The following is a 22,661-nucleotide window of genomic DNA, read 5'->3' on the forward strand; positions in this document are numbered from 1 at the left end:
TGAAGATTAAACTCCCTAGAGACTCAATACTTTGTTTACAAATCCTTAAAAACTTTGTAAATTGTCTGATTAACAGCAACTTTTCCTCACGAAGCAATGACTGCATAACATTTTGTTTGAAGTGTGCATTGTGGTAATCTCCCTAGAGTCCTTGCATCCCTTCCCTTTTTGCTTTTTGTTTCAGCCGGCAATCACAAATCCACAGAGGTGGCTCATCATTGTTTAACTCAATCAAAGTAATCTCATTTTTCTTGCCATAGTGGATTTCACAGCAAAGGGATTGGATCAGCAATGAACATGTAACACAGTTAAGGCCAATGAGACCTAAGAACAAATAAGGACTTTCTTGCTCTTCTCAGAAAGAGAGAGTTTTTATTTCTTAACTTCTTATTTTTCTAATGTGCACAAATATATCCATGTACTATTATGATCATATCTCAATGTCAGATAATTTAGAACATATCTCAATATCAAATACATTAGAAGAAAGTAACACAGGACTGTTTTAGCAACAACTTTGAATTTGGAAACTCAAAGAAACCTTGAGAGATTATGTGAAAAATATTTGAAATATATACAGCATACCAACAATTTTTCCTCAATTCAATACACTGGGAAATTACATTGAGTCTTTGTTTCACTTGTATTATTATTTTTTGTTTATTTATTTATCTTGAGAGAGAAAGAGCACAAGAGGGTAAGTGGCAGAGAGAGAGGGAAAGAGAGAGAGAATCCCAAGCAGGCTCTGCACCATTGGCTGCAGAGCCCAATGTGGGGCTCGAACTCATGAACTGTAAGATCATGACCTGAGCCAAAATCAAAAGCCAGACACTTAATCAATTTAGCCACCCAATTTATATGTATTGTTAATCCAAGCTCACTTAGGCTCCTAGTTACTTACTTGATATGTAAGCTCTCTAATGACATTATCTGCCTAATGCATCAAGTCAAACAATGCTGTGCAACTCTCAAGACCTTTCCTAATCTGGGTCTTCCCTGCTCTCTCTCTTCTACCTACATATTGTTGACACTCCCTCACATGTAACTGCAGCTCTAGACTCATCACAGTTCTGCTGTTACTCTCGTCTCCCTCTCCATATATACCATCTCAATTTTTGCATCTATACCTTTTGGTCAAGCCCTCTCACTCCACCTGCAAGGATGAAACTCCTCTACCATGGTATTTGGCTCCTTGGCTCTGATTACACGCTATCATGCTTTTGCTTCTAATGCTTCAGTTTTCTCTGTAATTAGGTTGTTAGATCCTTAAGAGTAAGGATTGAGATTTATGTCTCTTGTATCCCCCTATAGCCTCAAACACTGTGTAATAAGAATAAACACTAAATAAATACTTGCTTGATTAATAAACCATGTTTTGGGGCACCTGGGTGGCTCAGTAGGAGAAACATCTGACTTCAGCTCAGGTCATGATCTCACGGTTTGTGAGTTCAAGCCCTGGAGCCTGCTTGGGATTCTCTCTCTCCCTCTTTCTCTCTGCCTCTCCCCCCCCCCCCCCATACACACCTTCTCAAAATAAATAAATAAACTTAAAAAAAAGTAACCATGCTTTTACTATTTGTCTTATGGAAACTGTTGCATGGATCTAGAAAATGATTTTAAATAACTAGTTGGCTTAGGGGTGTCAAGATTTAACAAACAAAAATATAGGATGCTAAGATAAATAATCCTTTTTTTTAGTATATCAAATGCAATATTTAAAGCATAATTATAGCACAAATTTTCTGATTTTTAGTTAAAAATTCAAATTTCATGGGATGTCCTTTACTTAATCTGGCAATCTTATATTAGCCCACTCTAAAAAAACACTTGTACTTATTTTTCTAAATTCAAGCTAAATGTCACATTTATGAATCATTTAAACCTTACACAGTTTTGCTAATCAAGTTCTGCAATACACGAAGTTCTCTGCATTGTTTTACCTAGCGGCAACAACGAAGAGATTGAATATCCATTATGTGAAAGTCACCATGAATGTTCCTGTACAGGGAGGCAAAGATGAATAAGGTGCCATCTCTGTTCTCAAGAAGTTCATATCTTTGGGAGAAAAAGCTCAGCTCATGCCAGTCTCTATTCGATGTGCATGTACATGCTAATCTATATAGTTAAAACTTCCTTTAGGACTGACCCACACCTCCTGACCAAAGATCCAAGATGACACTATATACTTTGATTGTCAAAAATGAAGTATTTTGGTTTTGAAGTACACATTAAATAGTTCCTGTCTCTGAAGTATTATATAAACACCATAATTCATAATCCTAAGTGGAAACAACTAATCATAATTTGTTTTGATCAGCATATTATTCTCAGAATTTGATAATGAAGCTAGCTTTTATTATGGAAGGTTCTTTTTCTGGTTTCTAGGTATTTAATATGCATTTTTTAAGCATAAGCAATGGAAATGTATTGCAAGACATTTTTTTGTTTCCCTTTGAGCCATGGTGTAAATCCTTCACAGATAAATGCCATACCAACTACTTAATATAAGTCACTTATTTAAATGATCATTAATATACAATGATTTAGATTTTGAAACTCTCTGCTGTGCGGTTTTGGTCTGCGTTAGCTACTCTCTTATCATCCAATCTTTTCTGCGGTAGAGAACAAGGACATTTCCTTTGCATAGCATAATGTCATAATGGCAATGTGTATGTATGTGTGTGTGCACAAAGTTTGATATTAGTTAAAATTTTTAGCTACACTGTGCTTATACTTGTATGTCATATAAATCCAGTAATGTCTATAATAATCAAAGATTCAAAATTCCGGAAACAACAGCATGGTTTTCATAATAGTAGTGTGTGTGTGTGTGTGTGTGTGTGTGTGTGTGTGTGTGTGTAAAAGTATTTCCTAGACTTAGAACATACAATTCAAAGTTTTAAAAACAATGTTACCTTAATACACAACATACAAATTATAGTTCTAGAATGGAGTGTCATGTTTTTCCTTTCTTTTCCAAACCTAACTATTGATCTCAATGCACCAATATTGATCTAAATGCATAATTCATAAAATGATGATTTCCATGGAGTTCAATTGGTTATAAGCATATCACGTGAAATGACAAATGGAGTGGTATTAAAAGGTAAAAAGAATATTGGGGAAAGTTATATCAGTTTGGACAATTTTTCAATTTTCCAGATAGAAGGCTATAGCTAACATCATTAGTAAAGTCTTTGAAATTATGAAATACTCATTTACAGTATATATACTTTAGGTTTTGTCAAAAATTACCTTAGGTAGTTCTTCAATTTGATTGGCATCTAGATAAAGCTCCTCTAATGTCCGCTCAAAGTTAAAGACCTCCTTTGGCACCTGCTGAAGGCTGCAGTGGGAGTAGTCTAAAACTGAGATGATTTCTTCTTCACCTCGGAAACATCGGCACGGCACCAGTCGGCCGATGATTTTCCGTTTGGTGGTCATCTCCAGGCACTGCACTAGAGAAAAAGAGAAAAACAATCTGCTTAGTTGTCTACCTTTGAAGGGAATTCCTGTAATATTTAAAGCCTTAGAAATTTACTTTTAGTATAAATTTCATAATTATGTGATGCTTTAAAATTTATATAGAAAGTGCGCATTATATTATTAACACTTGAATAGCCCTGTATGGTATGTAAGCTATAGGTTTTATTCCCATTTAACTACAAAGAGATGGAATTCACAGAAATTAAGAGATTTCCCATCATCACACAGCTTTGGAATGGCAGAATCTAGTCAGAACACAATCCTGACTCTGTGCAATGCAATCACCATACTTACATTCTCATTTGACACACGAATCAGTATTTTTTAATTTTATGCATATTACACTACAGAACACAAACATCTGTAATTTGTTGAAAAAACTATATTTTTTCCATTTCCACCAAAATATTCAAGTTTCATTCCTAAGGTTTATGATAACCCCTTTTTTACCCACAAATTCATTCCATTAGTGAACATACGTTTATTAAATAACCACTATGTTCCAGGCATTGATGTAGTTAGTGGGATAGAGTGATAAATTGAACAAAGTCCCTGTTTTCATGAAGCTTCTATTGTACTGGAACTACAGATTAGAGTTAGACTGGTTATTTGCTTCAGAATGAGAACCTAGCTTTATGAATCCTATGATTTCACTGGGAGAAAACAGGTTACAATCATGGCAGGAATTCCTGTAACATCTTTGTCTAGATTAAACTGGCCAAATGCCATAAAATCTTGCACAGGCCTGTGCCATTTATAACATGCCATTATAACACTTTATCAAATTTATTAACTTTCATGTCATTCTTCTAGAATGTAAGTCTCTTGAGAGTAGAACAGTGTTTTATTTGTTTTGTATTTGTCTTGATGCTTGACATATGGTAGATGAATTTATTCCATAATAAATGTAGAATAAACAAATGAATTCATGAATGAATAAATGAATATATTTAGGACCCCCCTCCCTCCCGCCCAACCACCATCAGCTATGGATAATTTGCTTGAAGCACTTCTCATTCTGACTAAAAGGTCACTATCTCTGTGAATGTCTCTCCAGGAAGAATGATTACAGTCTTCCTCTGAGTTCTCAGAGCACTAATCATATTTCTTCCCAATTACATGTTCTATTTCCCCACTAGGTGAGTTCTCTGAGGAGAAGTTCTTGTCTTACTCATCTTTGAATTCACGGACACAGTACAGTTTGCCAGCTGCAGAGTAATACTAAATGAACATTAACTTGAAACATGCAAATTTTGGTTCATTTATTTGACTTACCAGCATAAGTTTATTGCTAGAAAGTAGTGATAGTTTATAAAAACAATATAGAATTTTGCTTTTTATTTATTTAAGTTTATTTATTTATTTTGAGAGACAGAGAGAGAGGCAGAGAGAGAGAGGGAGAGAGAGAATCTCAAGCAGGCTCTGCCCTGTGGGCACAGAGTCTAATGTGGGGCTCAAACTCACGAACTGTGAGATCATGACCTGAGCTGAAGTTGGACACTTAGCCAACAGTCACCCAGGTGCCCCAGAATTTTGCTTTTTAAATTGCTCAGGTTAAATCCTATTTGGAGGAAAATGAGTAGAAAATGTTTAGGAGATGTTGGACATTCAGCCCAAGTTTTAACTTATGAAATTAATAAAATGAAATTTAGGGGACAGGTTTATGAGTTAGAATTTACAGATGGTTATCTGCCTTTAGTATTGTGTAGAAGGCCAACTACAAACATTAAAAAAAATGACCTTTCTTTTTTTTCCCAATATATGAAATTTATTGTCAAATTGGTTTCCATGCAACACCCAGTGCTCATCCCAAAAGGTGCCCTCCTCAATACCCATCACCCACCCTCCCCTCCCTCCCACCCCCATCAACCCTCAGTTTGTTCTCAGTTTTTAACAGTCTCTTATGCTTTGGCTCTCTCCCACTCTAACCTGTTTTTTTTTTTTTTCCTTCCCCTCCCCCATGGGTTTCTGTTAAGTTTCTCAGGATCCACATAAGAGTGAAACCATATGGTATCTGTTTTTCTCTGTATGGCTTATTTCACTTAGCATCACACTCTCCAGTTCCATCCACGTTGCTACAAAGGGCCATATTTCATTCTTTCTCATTGCCATGTAGTACTCCATTGTGTATATAAACCACAATTTCTTTATCCATTCATCAGTTGATGGACATTTAGGCTCTTTCCATAATTTGGCTATTGCTGAGAGTGCTGCTATAAACATTGGGGTACAAGTGCCCCAATGCATCAGTGCTCCTGTATCCCTTGGGTAAATTCCTAGCAGTGCTACTGCTGGGTCATAGGGTAGGTCTATTTTTAATTTTTTGAGGAACCTCCACACTGTTTTCCAGAGTGGCTGCACCAGTTTGCATTCCCACCAACAGTGCAAGAGGGTTCCCGTTTCTCCACATCCTCTCCAGCATCTATAGTCTCCTGATTTGTTCATTTTGGCCACTCTGACTGGCATGAGGTGATATCTGAGTGTGGTTTTGATTTTTATTTCCCTGATGAGGAGCGACGTTGAACATCTTTTCATGTGCCTGTTGGCCATCTGGATGTCTTCTTTAGAGAAGTGTCTATTCATGCTTTCTGCCCATTTCTTCACTGGGTTATTTGTTTTCCAGGTGTGGAGTTTGGTGAGCTCTTTATAGATTTTGGATACTAGTCCTTTGTCTGATATGTCATTTGCAAATACCTTTTCCCATTCCGTTGGTTGCCTTTTAGTAAAAAATGACCTTTCTTCTTCATTACTTTCTATCTCTTGAACTCCTACATTTTACATTTCTAGGAACCTGAATCAGAAAGTTTTGTAACTGTTATTTTACTTGACACTTGAAATCCCTGATTGTCAGTTGGTGGCTTCCATGTCTCTACCTGGGCTTTAGCACATATTAGGCAGCCAGTAAATGCATCTAGTAAATATCTGACACATATTAGGCACCTAGTAAATGTTTGTTGAAGTTATTACAGTTATAAAGGTAAGTGATGATGGCTTAGACTATGAGAATGAAAGCAAGGATAGAGAGAAGTGACGGATTAGGAAGACATTTTGGAAACAGAATCCAATGTGTTGGTGATACATTAAATGAGAGATGGAAGGGGAGACTGTGGAGGGAGGGATGGAGAGGTCTTGAAAGATTGCCAGATTTTTAATTTGAGTCACTAGTACTCACACCAACCACCCAGCTGTACTGTCATAGAGCTAACTCAAGGTATATACATGCCCTTGTCTGCCTCTCTGACCCACAGATGAATGTGGAATCAATTGTCCCTGCCTGTGTTGTCCAGTGACTTGCACTCACCCTATTGTGTTGAACCATGTGACTATGTCTTGATACTTGTCTGCTGTTGCCACTGCAAATTTTTTATTATAAACCAAGAGGAAAAAGAATATTCAGGCCTGCACCTAAACCATTTGGTCAGAGGATCCACTGTCCACCAAGACTTTAGGAACTGAGTTCACTAAGACTTCTTTCCCTTTCACTTCCCCAAAATGGAGTCTCTGTTGGTCATCCTCTGTATCCCTTCTCTCATCCCCACAATGTCCTGAAGTTTTCCCCTGGCCCAATTTCTCTCTTCTCTATTCCCTGTGCACATGGAGAATGTGCCTTATATCATGATCAAAAACTTCATTGAGCCTTGTCCTCTTCACTGAATGCTCTCTCAGTCTCAACTAAAACTTGGTTCACTTGAAGCCTTTAAAAGTAGAGCATGCTGACATTCTCATGCCTTAAATACTTCAGGGCTGGAGAGTGGAATTGCTTTCCCCCTTGCTCTCTAAAAATGATTACTTTTCTCACATCCTATAAAACCCCTGTTCCTTTGGTAGTCTTATTACCTAGCAGTAACATCCTTCCTCTGTTCCTCATGCCATTCATTTACCATCTCTTGAACACTCCTCTTCACCCTTTGATGACTTTGGTATCTCATTACCTGGACTATTTCTTAATCATAACTGCTCCCATTCCTGATTTATACTCCCTATATCTAATAACTTTCAATTTTTTAGCTTTTCTTCATTCTAAATTTCTAAATAACTTGATTATAGTTTTCCTCCTTTATTTTTCAATACTGTTTTTTTTTTAATGTTTACTTATTTTGAGAGAGAGTGAGAGAGTGAGAGAGCCTGAGCAGTGACCAGGGGAAAGGCAGAGAGAGAATCCAAGCAGACTCCATGTTCTCAGTGCTGAGCCTGATGTGGGGTTCAATCCCACAAACCATGAGATCATGACCTGAGCCGAAATCAAAAGCCAGACGCCTAACTGACTGAGCCACTCAGCCACCCCTTGCAGGTTTCGAACATGTAATGTGCTGGTTTAACTTCCTTCTAATAAATTCCAACACACTTTTATTCTAACCAAGCAAAAATACAGAAATTTTGTTTCAAATCAATAGGATTTATTTTATTATGACTATACACTATTGTAATTCAATCACATTTTAATTTTTTTTAATTTCCTTATTTTTTCCTTTGCTTGATTTTTCTGTGTACCTTTTATTAATTTGATTTTCTGACTATCTCCACTTAGTATAGTCAAATAAGTGTAATCTGTCATTTTTTCCTCTGAAATAATCCTCTTATTTTTATGTTTGTTTGTATTTTCTTGTTCCTATCTTGAATGTCTGTTTTTTTCTAGATCTGATATATATATTTTCCTGAAATGTCTCTTCACTATCATTCTGTGAATTTTCCATTTCTTTCTCATGTTATGTCTTCTATTTTCTGAATCCTGTGTCTTTTTTTTCTTTCTGGATTTATTGGAATATAACTGCCAAAGTAGAACATAACGTCTAGTAACTTCCTGAGAAAGGATCTCAGGTAGATACATTTTTGAGAGCTTTGCATGTCTGAAAATGGTTTAACTTCACCAAAAACAATTGAAAGTTTGACAGGATATATATTTACAGGTCAGAAGTAATTTTGCTTCATAAATTTGAAGACATCTTTTTTATTTTACAGCTTTTAAAGTTGTTGCCCCAAAATCCAGTTCCATTACTATTCAAAATCCTGTTTTATACCTACCTTTCTCTTCCATGAGAACATTTTAGGATTTTTATCTTATCCTTAGTGTTTTGAAATTTCATGATAATGTGCTTTGATGTGTTTTTTAATCCACTGTACTGGGTACTTGACAGACCCTTTCACTTTGGAAGCACTTGTCTTTTAATTCTGTTAAATTTTCTATTATTATTTAATTGTTAATTTTATCATCTTCTTTGTTTTTATTTTCTCTTTTTCTTCAATCTTGATCAGCTGGATGTAAGACCTATCTCCTAGATTTACCCTGTAATTCATTTATTTATTTTTTCTTTTGTAATTTCTTTGTCTTTGTCTTATTATTCTATTTTCTGAGAGATTTTTCTGAACTTTATCTTCTAAATGATCTTTTATCTGATGGCATAGTTTTACTGTCAAAAGTTATTTGTTGCTTCCTGAAGGCTATTTTTACATAGTATCCTGTTTGTATTTCAGGGTGCAATATTGTTTTCATTTCTTTCAGAAGATATTAACTATAGACTTTTTGTCTTTGTCCCCTGCTTCTTATGTTATTTCTGAGTTCTATTTTTCTGTTTGTTTCTTTTGGTCTTTGTCTTTTGTAATAGGGGTTTTCTATAAATATCTGGTGATTCGTGACTGTCCTTTAGTATCAAAGAGTGAAGCTCTAAGAAGTTAATTGGAAGTTTGGTATGCAGGATAGGTTTCACTGCAGGATGATCTGGCAGTAAGCCAAAGAATATTCTGGTCTTCTGTCTGGGACACAGTGATGTAGCTTTAAATAGAGAGTAGTTCAGTCAATTTTCCTATTTTCAGTACTAAGTATCTTCAGTTCCTTGCCTGGTATTTGCTATCTCCCAGACTCTAAGGAGGTCTATGCAGTAAATCAGTTTTCATATCCCTTTGTGGGTACTTTATATTGTAGCTAACAGTGTATTTTTTGTATGTAGATGATATTAACTACATCTTCTTTCACTTTTGTCTCAAAATTTGTTGAAATTTAGTATTTCCTGATACCTTCTCTTCTATTTTCTCTGCCCTTGTGAGTATATGTATTTTAAATTTTCTTTTAGTTTAATGGAATAATTTGGGTTGTAAGACTAGATAAATAAGGATGGTGAGGGATTAACTTCCATGTTTAAAATAAAGTTTTATTTTAATCCTTGTCATACTTTTTTTTCTTTTTTATCTAACCTATTAGGAGCACTGGGCAGGGAACTACATCCTTCTTTTGAGAATGTTCTCTTCCTTTGGCTCTCCTGACATCATTCTCTTCTGACATTTATCCTTCCACTTCGGTTCTTCCGTTTAAGTCTTTTGAGAAGGTGCCATCCTCTCTAACAAACCCTGAGATTTATAATATTAGATATGCCCCCATGTCCTCAGGCTTGGTACCCTTCTAACTGTAAAGAGAGTTCTCCCTTTACAATCTCATTCACCTTTCTCAACTCTGACCTCATTTAACTTTGACAATAGGTGGCTATGAAATTTCTTTTTATATCTACTCAGACTTATTTCCCTCATCATTTCCACTTTATATTTTAGGGGCATCTCAAACATAACATGTTCAAAATTGACATGATGCTCTTGAAAGGTATAGAGCCCATCATCACAGTCAAGAGCTTGGACGCTGGAGCCAAAACTCCCTGGCTGTGTGACGAGGCACACTATTTTATCCCTATGTTTAGTCCCTCATCAAATAACAGAGTGCGTACAAAGCACTTAGAATTGTGTCTTCAGATTTTAAGCATTCACTAAGTGCTAGCAATTACTGTTCTGCCTAAATCTCTTCCCCCTCCCGTGTTCTCCGTCTCTGTGAGCAGCAATACGATTCACCCAGTGTTGCAAGATAGAAACCTTGGCATTGTTCTTGACTCCTCTAGTACCTACACTCCACATCAAACAATCACCAAGTAGTAATGATTAAATAGCCTACATATTTCTTCAATGAAGCCTATTTTTCTTCACTTCTGGTGCCCAGCAACCTAGCTCAGACTATTATCTCTTACATGTATACTTGTCTCTGTCTTTCTATTGTTCTCCCTCCACAGTACAGCAGGAGTGACCTTTATAAAACAAATATTATATCACCTTCTTGCTGCAAATACTTCACTGAGTCCTCTCTGCCCTCTAGGCAAAGTCAAAAATTTTTACTGGCCTGTTAAGAATAATATAGTCCTATAGGTCTAACTCCTACCTTCCACACTCACACCTAGCCCCCTTGCAGCCTGGCCAGGTTCCACTTTTCTGATTGTTTTCTGAGCTCTTTGCATTCAGTATTTCTTTCATATTACTAAAACTAATTTTTTTTTTTTTTTTTTTTTTTTTTAGCTAGGGTCTTCAGAAATAGGGCTGTCTCTATATAGCACAATTTCCCTTGCCTTTAAAAAAATAATATTAAGGGAAAATAGCCTCTATTCATCAAGGCAGGCTATGACTTCTAAGAATATGTTCCAACTATATGCTGCAATTCCCTTTTCTCACACTTTAATAATTTAATCAATATTGATAGTGTTCACTAGATTAAAAGCTCTGTGAAAAGAGGTACCATGTTTAGTCTGTTCAACAAAGCATATTTCCAGTAACTTGTCTAGTATCTGGTTCAGAGTACTTTAAAAATATTACTATTATGGGGCTCCTGGGTGGCTCAGTAAGTTAAGCATCCAACTTCAGCTCAGGTCACGATCTAACAGTTTGTGGGTTCAAGCCCTGCATTGGGCTCTGTGCTGACAGCTCAGAGGCTGAAGCCTGTTTCAGATTCTGTGTGTGTGTGTGTCTCTCTCTCTTTCTCTGCCCCTCCCCGGTTCATGCTCTGTCTCTCTCAAAAATAAATAAACCTTAAATTTTTTTTTTAAATATTAACTATTAAATGAAAATTGGGGGCTAAACATGATTATATGACTTTTATTTGTGCAGGTATTTGAAATTTTCAAACCAGTTCACAATTTATCACCTTGGTTTTTTTCACAAGAAATAAGTATTCATATGTTATTTTCCTTATTTTATTTGTAATGTTTATTTATTTTCAAAAGAGAGAGAGACACACACACACACTGTGAGTGAGGAAGGGGCAGAGAGAGAGGGAGACAGAATCCAAAGCAGGCCCCAGGCTCTGAGCTGTCAGGACAGAGCCTGATTCAGGGCTTGAACCCACAAACTGTGAGATCATGACCTTAGCTGAAGTCGGACGCTTAACCAACTGAGCCACCCAGGCACCCCATATTTTCCATACTTTAATCATAATCTGAAGTTAGTGAGTCTGTGATGTATATATCACACACAAAATAATTAGTATACCTGAAATTAGATCTCATATCTCCTTACTCTAAAGCCATTGATTTTTTTTTCCTTTAGCAGACTATGTATTACATTAGCAGTCATGTATATAGATTAACATATAAAAATTTACTAAGACATTAATTTACCAGTAATTCTATCTCTCTCTCTTTCACACACACACACACACACACACACATACACACACACTTGACAGTGATTTACACATAGAATATTTCATAGGTACAATATCATTGTTACATAGGTACAAATAACATTGTTCTCCTAACTAGCTATCAGTATTAAAGACTTTTTTGAATGTCAAAGGAAGGGGAATGTAGTAAGTTAGAATGGAGAAAGTGTTTCAAGAATTGAGAAGAGCACAAAACACAAGAAAGCGCATACATGTTACATACATGATATACAGAAGTACATATTTGGTTTTCTCTGAAACACAAACAGTGCCCAGTATACCACAGAAGCTCCACATCCAATATTTGTACTTTAACTCAGAAGCAGTCTGACTTCCTTTGCACAGATCCTTAGCACATATCCAAAAAAAAGTAATTCTTAGATTTTTTGTTTTTTCAAAGGGATTTAAAACTCATATATATATATATATATATATATATATATATATATATGAATTGCTAAAGAAGATTTTTCTTCTTCCATACCACTGTGCAATCAATAGTCCCCCTTTCAAGCACTCTCCCAAAGTCAAACACATTTATACAGCAGGGCTTGCTAACCTGGACTAGTATAGGCGAAGTAACAAAAAGACTTATCTTGCTACTTTCTTCAAATCCTTCTCTATTGATTAAATGAAAGATAATCTCAACCACTTGAGAATTATACCTGTGGTAGGTGACTCAAACAATAAGAATATGTGTATCAAAACACCTGGATTTATACCATTGCATTCCCTAGGCTTTTAGACCCATGTTTGTCCCTGTTATCCTTATCTAATATTCCATACCTGGAAAGATAAAAGGACAAAGGAAAGTTCAAACTTTCTAAGATTTGTGATAAATACTCTGGCTGTCCTCATTAGCTGGCACAGTCTTACATTTTTCAAATGACAAATGTTTCTAATTTATTCACTGAGAAACCCTTTGCTTTACTAAGTGTGCCACAGGGATATGGAAACCTGCCAAACTCTCTCCATGCCCTACTTCAAGAAACATCTTTACAGCCATTACCTAACCTTAAGTATGTCTCTGAAACCTCCTTATCCAGACAAGATACACGGTGATTCTGGGACTCCAAGTGGAACATCTGAGGCTTCTTTCTTTGTTTTTTTTGACTGTTGAAATAATTATATTTAAAAAAATACTCAGATTTCATGGGTTTGTTTTCATTTTATCATTATAATATCTGCAAGCCTGCAACTGTTATACATGGTTTGATTTGCTATCAACATAAGGAAACCAGTTTATCTTCATGAAGATCAATGAACTGTTATTAGGACAAACCCCCTTGTAGTTTTTAATGCTGATGCTATCATGCCAGCAATCAAAACAAGAAATCAAGAAGGAAAGCATGATGCCTGGTACTGAGAAGGAGCATATTAAAAATATTTCTAAGTTCTGCTTTTAGACAAGTTACTTATTTTAAGAACGGCAATGCTCTGTCTCTCTCTGCACAATCTTCCCAGGAATTTTCATCTACTGACTTCAAAGAGACTTCAAAGAGTTTCTATGAATGATTTCTAATATAAACCATTATCCCCGATTTAGTTTCTAACTGCTTAATGAGCTACCACTCACTCTTTAATTAAAACTCAACTTGTGTAACTCAGAATTTGGAAATATTTACTAAGCTCCTACTCTGTACCAGACACTGTGCTCTCTTGATTTCTTGTTTTGATTGTGTTTTCATTCTCTCAAGTCTGTACCTTGGCATTATCTTTCATTGCTCCTTTTTTTTCTTCTGTATTACACATTTTACATCTTCCCCTTCCTTTCTTTACCATGCACTCAATCTAGTTCAGACGCTTGCCATCTCCTAGTAGTATTGCTGAAAGTACTACTGAATAAAAGTATACTATTTCCAGATATCTTTCCTCTACAATCATTTATTCAACAAATATTTATTAAATGTCTACTATGTGCTAGTACGGGTTTATATGCTAGGAAAAAAACAGTGAGTAAAATAACTCTGGTCACTGCTCTAATGAATTCACTGGACTGTGAGGGAGATGAATATTAAATAAAGAGTTTTTCAAATAAATCTATAATTGCACATTATGATAATTACTATAAAAGAAAATATTAATGCTTTATCATTTTATATATGGACATGTACATTAAATATCTTGATTAGTTTTCTAAAATGATCTCCATTCCCCTGTTCTAGAAGCTTCACTGAGTCTACATTTTCAACAGTAATATGTCCCAGCCCATGTTCCTGGGTTATATTCTCCTCCAAGAAATAAGCAGTGTACATTAGCATATTAAGGGCTCAGAAAGGTCTTGTGATAAAGAAATATGCTTATCTTTATTCAAAGCAGTGTTGCCTAAGGCACTTAAAAAAAAACTTAAAAGCTAAAAACTTTAAGTTCATCACTCTAATTAGGAATTAGTATTCTGGGTGTGTCTGTATGACTCAGTCAGTTAAGTGTTTGACTCTTGATTTCAGCTCAGGTTGATCTCATGGTTCAAGATTTCAGGCCGTGTGCTCTTGCCCCTCCCCGCCCTTGTGCACAAGTGCTCTCTCTCTCTCTCTCTCTCTCTCTCAAAAATAAATTGGGACACTTGGGTGGCTCAGTCAGTTAAGCGTCTAAGTCTTGGTTTTGGCTCAGGTCATGATCTCATGGTTTCTGAGTTTGAGCCCAGCCTCGGGCTTTGTACTGACAGCATGGAGCCTGCCTGGGATTCTCTCTCTCCCTCTCTCTCTGACCCTCCTCTGCTCTCTCTGTCTCTCAAAATAAATAAACTTAAAAAAAAATAAACCATTAAATAAATAAATGAATAAATAAATACATAAATAAATACATAAATAAATATTTTTGAAAAGAATTAGTGTTCTGAATCACACATTTTAGGAAAGGCTAGTCTACAAATTTATTTAGCTTGGCATTCAAGCTATCTTCAACCTAATTTTTCATCCATTTTACTTCTAGGAACATATTTTTCCAGTTCTATGCTCTAGCTTGCACCACTCCTAATACCTAATGTCTCTTATTCATTTTCTTCTTCTATACTCATCCAACCAATCTATGATAAAATCCTTAAATATTTATAAATCATATTGAGTGATTTCTTTTGTTGGCTATTATAATTGATTTTCAGGTCTTAAAACATCACAGTACCAGATGTTACAAAACTCTGTGGAATGGAACTTCTTGGAATAATAAATGGAATATTTTTTTTCACTCTACTTATTTTCTCACCTACTGGTCACAGTATGTGCTGTTAGAAAAAATCCACTTGAGTCTGGATCACTTATGGAAGCTTAAATTCTTCTTTATAAAATCTTGTCTAAGTATTCTAGACTATAAATAATGCTGCTTTCCTTGTCTTCCTTCTCCTCATTATTTATATTGTCATCATAACACTAACTACCCCAAAGAACATCAACCTAAGGATTATAGAATCAATCTGGAAAAAAAATCTCTTGAGAGAAGATTTGTAATAAGTAATGGCATATACTTACTCAAAATTTCTCCTTATTGTACCACATAGATTAATAACAATATTTTAATACTTCTTTTTCTGTCCATACATCCTGTCTTAGAATTTTTATCTGCTGATTGACTTAAAGGTGAAAATATAGCTATAGAAGACAGTAGAGAACAAACTTCAAGATTAGATTAAAAATAGCTCAAGTTCAGGAAAAGGTTCTAATTCTTTTTAAAAAAAAACTGTTACAGTTATATTTTTTGAAGAATACTGCTCTCAGGCAAGTTGTGAACCTCAGCCAAGAGTAGCACGAAGAAACCAATTACAAACCACTAGGACACTTTCAAGGATCTAACTTTAATAAGGTGAAAACCTAAAATAATGTTTCTAAAATATTTTCTGAAGGCTTGTTTAGACAGAGATACAGAATAAGGTAGTAGCCTGGAAGTAGTCAGATATAAGCTATTTAATTACTAGAAACTTAAGTTTGCTTGGAAGTTTAGCCTAATCACTTATCTCATCCTTGAATAAGCTACTCAGATGATGGTTTTATACTCTGATATCTCCTGAGATATTTTTATACTGTGGTATAAGACAATGGTTTATGTTCTTAATGATGGCTGAGTTACTAGGAAAAGATCAGTTATTCAGCAGGATTTATTGAAGAGCTAGAGATATGTATAGTATATTTAGATGTAGTTTAATTAAATATTTTATTTTCTTTTAGATTTATTTATTTATACAGTGAGCATGAGCAGGGAAGGGGCAAAGAGAGAGGGAGAGAGAATTCTAAGCAGGCTCTGCACTGTCAGCATGGAGCCCAGTGCAAGGCTTGAACCCATGAAAGAAATTTGGAGATCATGACTAGCCAAATTCAAGAGTTGGATACTGAACAGACTAAGCCACCCAGGTGTCCTGGTCAAATATTTTATTTAATGAAAATCTAGTTATATGATGACCAATATTTATTTTTGTAAAAAGTCCTTTTATGTGAAACATTTCATACTTTCTTGAGTAGGAGCTTTAGTAGGAGCTATTAAGAAAGTATTTTCCATGTAGTTCTCTCATCTCAGGGATTCCTTGCCTTTTGTGATGTTGACACAATGTCAATATAGTGCCTTTCACAAGACATGATAAAAGACCTATGCTTTCAATCTGACATAAGCAGATTGAACAAAGGATTTTTAAATGGTATTTCATGCTGTTTTATATTCATTCTTCAATCATAACTATAGATAACTTCTAAAACTGTCTATGTTTATTAATATTTTAATTAATGCTGATGATGGTGGTACTTGTGCCTTCAGGTTAGAGCAAATGTTGCCATTTTGAAACAACTAAATAAACAGAGCTTGTAGTGATGATCTTTTAATCAATTAAGTTGCTTTGGGTATAAATCTAGGCAGTTACTTTATAATTGGAAAGATTTTAAGAGATTATGAAACACATAAGCCTACTTGATGTCACCTTCAGGCTGAAAAAAGAGTTAAAATAAAAGAAAAATTAATTTAAGAGGCTTTCTGCTAGGAAGTTAAAGGCATGTCATAATACACTTAGAGATTTAATAATTGTTAAATGAAATGTTCATGAAAGTTACCATGGCAGAATCAGAGGCTCATATTTTAAAAATGTTTATTTACTTATTTTGAGAGAGAGAGAGAGAGGGGGAGAGAGAGAGAGAGAGAATGAATGGATGGGGGAGGGGCAGAGAGAGGGAGACAGAGAGTCCCAAGCAGGACCTGTGGTATCAACGCAGAGACTGATGCAGGGCTCAAAATCACAAACTATGAGATCATGACCTAAGCTGAAATTGAGTCAGATGCTTAACCGATTGAGCCACCCAGGCTCAACTTTAAAAGGACTCATTTTAAAAGGAACTACTTTGTAATAATTCTGAGATGGTTTTCATTGTTAGTGTCTGATATGAGTAAAAGTACAATTTCACATAACAAATTAAAGCATCTTCAGTATTTAAATGCTTATCTTTATTCATTTTGTAAGTAACAAATGCTACATATAGAATTTTTGTTGTTTGCTTAAATTCTTACTGAATTAAAGTGCTTAGGAAATGGTAAAAGGCAACAGAATTTGAAAGAATTAAGAGAATGAAACCAGGAAAAACCATTTTGCAAAGAGGATTGGAAAAAGCTTTAGAAAGGTAGGAGAGCTCTTGGGATGAAAAGAGCACAACTAAATAATGGGGTCATTTTGGTGGACAGAGTGTACTTCACAAAGATCACAGTGCTACCAGAGTAAACATTTCTAAAATTCAAATCTAAACACATGTAAAATTCTTCACAGCTCCCTGCTACCTTCACTATCAATCCTATTTTTCAAAGCACAGAATATAAGCCTCTGCCAAGACTACAGTCTCCCTAGCAAACCACACTTTTGCCTTGTATTCCATGCTTTTGTGCCTTTGTATTTCCTGTTCTCCTGTAACTATCTTGCTTGATCATCTCTTTTGGAATACTCTTCCTTACTGTTTTTAACTAGACTCAGGGATTATCCTTGTAGAAAAATTTCCTCTACTATCCCTGTTATAGTTGAATTATATCCTCCTAAAATTCATGTGTTGAAGTTCTAACTTACCATATCTCAGAATTTGAAAATAGGGTTGTTGCAGGTGTAACTAGTTCATATGGGGTCATAACAGAGTAGGATGGGACCCCACTCTAATATAAATGACATTCTTATAAAAAGAAGACATGTTGGGGGCGCTTGGGTGGCTCAGTCAGTTAAGTGGCTCAGGTCATGATCTCATAGTTCATGAGTTTGGGCCCTGTCAGGCTCTGTACTGACAGCTCAGAGCCTGGAGACTGCTTCGGATTCTGCCTCTCCCTCTCTCTGTCCCTACCCAACTCATGCTCTCTCTCTCTCTCTCTCTCTCTCTCTCTCAAAAATAAACATTAAAAAAAGAAAAGAAGACATGTAAAGAGAGATGTGCACAGAGAGAAGATGTGAAAAGACATGGAGAAGACATCCATCTATAAGCCAAGGAGACAGTTCTGGAACAGATCCATCCGTCAGTCTTCCAAAGGAATCAATACTAACAATGCTTTGATTTAGGATTTCTAGCCTTCAGAATTATGAGACAAAGAACTTCACCAGAAATTCTGAGCTATCTAGTTGGTGGTCTTTGTTATAGCAGCCCTAACAAACTAACTCAACCCTCTTTATCAGCTTCCATTCAAAAGTTAGGTGGCCCTTAACCAGCGCCTATAAAACTCAGGGCCCAATATGGCAAAGACTTATTTACATTTGTTTTCTTGTCAGTCTCCTGAAGTAGTGTGAGTTCCTTCTTTTTTTTTTTTTTAAGTTTATTTATTTATCTTAAGGGAGAGAGAGTGCACTCACCTATGAGCCAGGGAGGTACAGAGAGAGAGAGAGAGAGAGAGGGAAAATCTCAAGCAGGCTCTGCACTGGTGGCATGGAGCTCAATGCGGGGCTTGATCTGAGCTGAAATCAAGAGTCAGACGTTTAACCAACTGAGCCACCCAGGCACTCCATGGTAGTGTGAGTTCTTAATTAGACCATAAGCTCTGTCCTTTGTTTTTGATGTTGTTCTCCTAATCCAAGATAGACATGCAATGTGAAATTCTCTTTTGTACAGATTAATGAAGACAGGCAAAGATGGAACTTTTGTTTTGCCTTAAATTCACCAACTGTTTGAAGTAAATTTAAAACTTCAGTTTCAGTTACAGACAAAATTGCCCAACAAAAGTATAAAATTAGACACTCTGCTATGTGTGACATAGCAGGAAGAACAAAATGGATAGGTTACCTCCTCATTCTCAGAAATAAACATCCTGGAAAAGAAATGACTGTCAGTGTTTTTCATGAATACACATAGTGACTATAATAAACTACTCTAACATAAAAATTTAACCGAAAGACTTAAATAAAGATTTCAGAAGTGTCTTGAAAAATGGATATGGTAGTTATCATGCAAAAATGATGGGCATATCTTGTTTAGAAGGAACAGTTCTAATATAAAAGAGATAGCACTATATGTCAATATGTACCTCCTAAACTGATAATGGAAGTAAATTAAAGAACACTTGAAAGAGAATAAAAATAGAAATTATGTTACCTTGAAAGTGTGGAGAATAAGCTTAGGAATTGCACCGCACTGATGGGCTAACAAGGCACAAAGAATTAGAAAGCACAGGATGAACACACCCAAGTTTGGGTAAATAAGATTAGGTAAACAGGGCAAAGTCCCCAGTATAGGACAAAGACATAGAATAGAAAAGCCTCAGGATGAAAGCATCAAAAATGACATAGACAAGATTAGGTATTCAGGGAGGAAATGCCCCCAATTTAGTACAATAGCACAAAGCTGCTTTCACAGGAAGGAAGGACCAAAATAGGTAAACAGGTAAACAGGGCTATAGACCACAGCAGGGAGAAGTTGCCCACAGGGGAGTTAACTAGCTAAGGAAAGGTGCCTGTTGACCCTGAGGTAGCATGCTCTGTCTTTCATGTCTCCTAGGCTAGTTTAGGTAAACAGAGGTGGTGCCTTACATCTGCTGTAAACAACTTTCCACCCAGCACCAGACTTTTGTTTTGTATTGACCCAAATCCCTAACACCACATATCTTCGAAACCCCCTTTCCTCCATGCCCATGAGTTAATGTTCATGGTTTCATTTTCTCTTTGTGCGTGTCCATCACGCTTGTAAGCCTTCTGATCATAATAAGAATGGAGCAAGCACCCATACTCAGGGCTCTTGTCTCTTCCTGGACATTAGCCTCTCTCACATTTCAACCCTGCATCCTCTCTCTTGCTGGACAAGAAAGAACTCTAGATCTGGAGTCTACGACATGAAAGTACGCTATTAACCACCAGATCATGTGAAATACATCTGAAGGATACTTTTCTAATGAATATTATTGTACTGACAGAGAAAAAAATAAGAATAATGAGAGAAGAGTTGTTTAGACATGGTGGGCACATAGTTCAGTTCAATCAAAATATTGCTACTTAAAATCTCATTTGTTATTTTCTCCAGAATATAAAAGTGATACATATTTATTATTAAGAACTTAGAAAATATAGAAAAGTGTAATAAAAGAAAATTCACCACATTCTTATCCAGATATAAAGCACTACAAACATAGTGGAGTATTTTCTATCATTCACTTAATGTTGTACTCTAGGTACATGCATACAGACACATACACACAGGCACAAACATGCAACACACATGTATATCATTAAAATTAAATATATTGTTCTGTGTTGTACTTTTCTACTTAGCATTATACTATAAACATTTTCTCATATCGTTAAACATTCCTAGAAACATACTTTTTGAAGATGATGAAATATTCTGTTGTGAATATGTCTACCAATTTATGTGACCAATCTTTCTTCTATGCTTTAAATTTATATGTTTGCCATTTTCTCTAATTATAACTAATACCTTGATAAACAATTTCAAATACAAGTTCTTGTGCATTTACTAGGTGAGAAGGATTTAAACACTTTTGTCCTTCTTGATAAATATTACAAAACCGCCCAATTGCTACTGCCCAGAATATTATATATGAATATCTATTCCCTTGAATAATATATGTTATCAGTTTATTTTCAGTCATTGTAAGTTTGATAGAGGAAAGTATAATTTGAAGTGTTTTCAATCCTTTTCTTTGTTTGCTCCTTTGTGCTTATAAAATCAGTTTGCTGAATGGACTTAACTCAGTGGCTTCAATAGGAAACATTTTATTTTTCATCAGTTAGTCTCAGTCTCGGTGTGTGAATAATCCAGATATTTTTGTAGGTTTACTATTGGTCATAGTTTTTGAGCAGGTGTGTCCAAGAGAACAACATAAATGACCATACAAAGGATACAAAGGATGTATCCTTATAGGTGAAGAGGTAATAGAATTTAATCCTTCGTTTGATTGTGTTTCATGTAAGTGTTATATACAATAATGTGAATAAATGGGGAAAAATTATAAGATTTTGTTCTCCACTGTCATAGATGGATCCTTTCAAATGGAAATGCCTCTTGATAGCACTTATGTTGATTGACCTTGAAATTTTGCATCAAACTTTAAATCAAGAATACTTATTTTTCTTACTTATACAGGATGCCACAGAGCAAATAATTTTTATAGTAATATAAATTCTGTTTTTCCTTTGTTTCATGAACCCAGTTAGAGGGCAACCTACCTCTGCCAATTATAGTGAGATAAACATATAAATGCTGTCAGAACAAGTTTTCTTTCTATTTCACATTTTCCAGATATATGTAGAACAAAACAAGGTACAGAGATAAGCATCAATGGAGAAAAAAATGCACCTAATTTCTCAGTAAGTAGCAACAACAGTCTTCCTAGACAGGCTAAGAACCAAGGGCCAACTGTAATCTAAAGCAAAAAAGTAACATAATGTCATTATTCTCCTGGAACATCTTCTTAGTTTTTAATAATATTAGAAAGGAACTCATTAAATGAATTTATATGCATCATGTTTGTGTGTTTGTATGTGTATGCTGAGGTTAAGAGCATGTAGAGCTCAGAGCAGGGAAAAAGCTGGACACTGAGATAAATGAATATACCTGGTTATTAAAGTAATCTTTTTATCTTCTTAGAATAAACATTTCATTTATATTTTTAAAAATATTTTCCCCACAGTAAAGGGGATATATTTAGAATAATTATTTTTTTTCTGCTTGTCTCACAGTTATCATGAGTATTGTGGTATGTTTTGTAAAGATTATAATAGATATAATTGGGCAGAGTATAGAAATTAAAGAGCAGGTAATCATATATTTTAGACATTTTCCACTTTTAAATAGAAATAGAGTAAATATATACAGCCATACTACCTCAATAATTATTTTTTTCTTCTTAAAAGTTTACATTTCAGCTCATCCTAAAACACCAGAATATGCATTATTTCTAAGTGCATATGGAACATTCTCCAGAATAGATCACATATTAGGCTACAAAACAAGTCTCAATAAATTTTTAAAAAATAAAATCATTCTATATATCTTTTGTGACTACAACATCATGAAACCAGAAATCAACCACAAGAAAAAATCTGGAAAGAGCACAAATACATGGAGGTTAAATAACATGCTACTAAACACTGAATGCATCAAACAAGAAATCAAAGAGGAAATTAAAAAAAAGTACAGAGACAAGTGAAAAGAAAAACACAGTGGTACAAATCTTTGGGATGCAGTAAAAGTTCTAAGAGGGAAGTTTATAGCAATACAGGACTACTTCAAGAAGGAAGAAAAAATATTGAATAAACAACTAATCT

At 35.2% G+C, this 22,661-nt stretch overlaps 1 protein-coding gene across 2 annotated transcripts in view; it reads right to left on the reverse strand.

Moving 5' to 3' along the window:
- Positions 1-22,661, reverse strand: part of LRRC7 (leucine rich repeat containing 7) — a 446,889-nt gene that overhangs the window by 352,242 nt on the left and 71,986 nt on the right. For both annotated transcript variants that reach the window (XM_047871231.1, XM_047871230.1), the window contains exon 2: positions 3,256-3,458. In XM_047871231.1, coding sequence (XP_047727187.1) covers positions 3,256-3,458 — 203 coding nt within the window. The remainder of the gene's footprint in view (positions 1-3,255; positions 3,459-22,661) is intronic.

Source organism: Prionailurus viverrinus, chromosome C1 (assembly GCF_022837055.1).
Source record: "Prionailurus viverrinus isolate Anna chromosome C1, UM_Priviv_1.0, whole genome shotgun sequence".
Taxonomy (NCBI): Eukaryota; Metazoa; Chordata; class Mammalia; order Carnivora; family Felidae; genus Prionailurus; species Prionailurus viverrinus.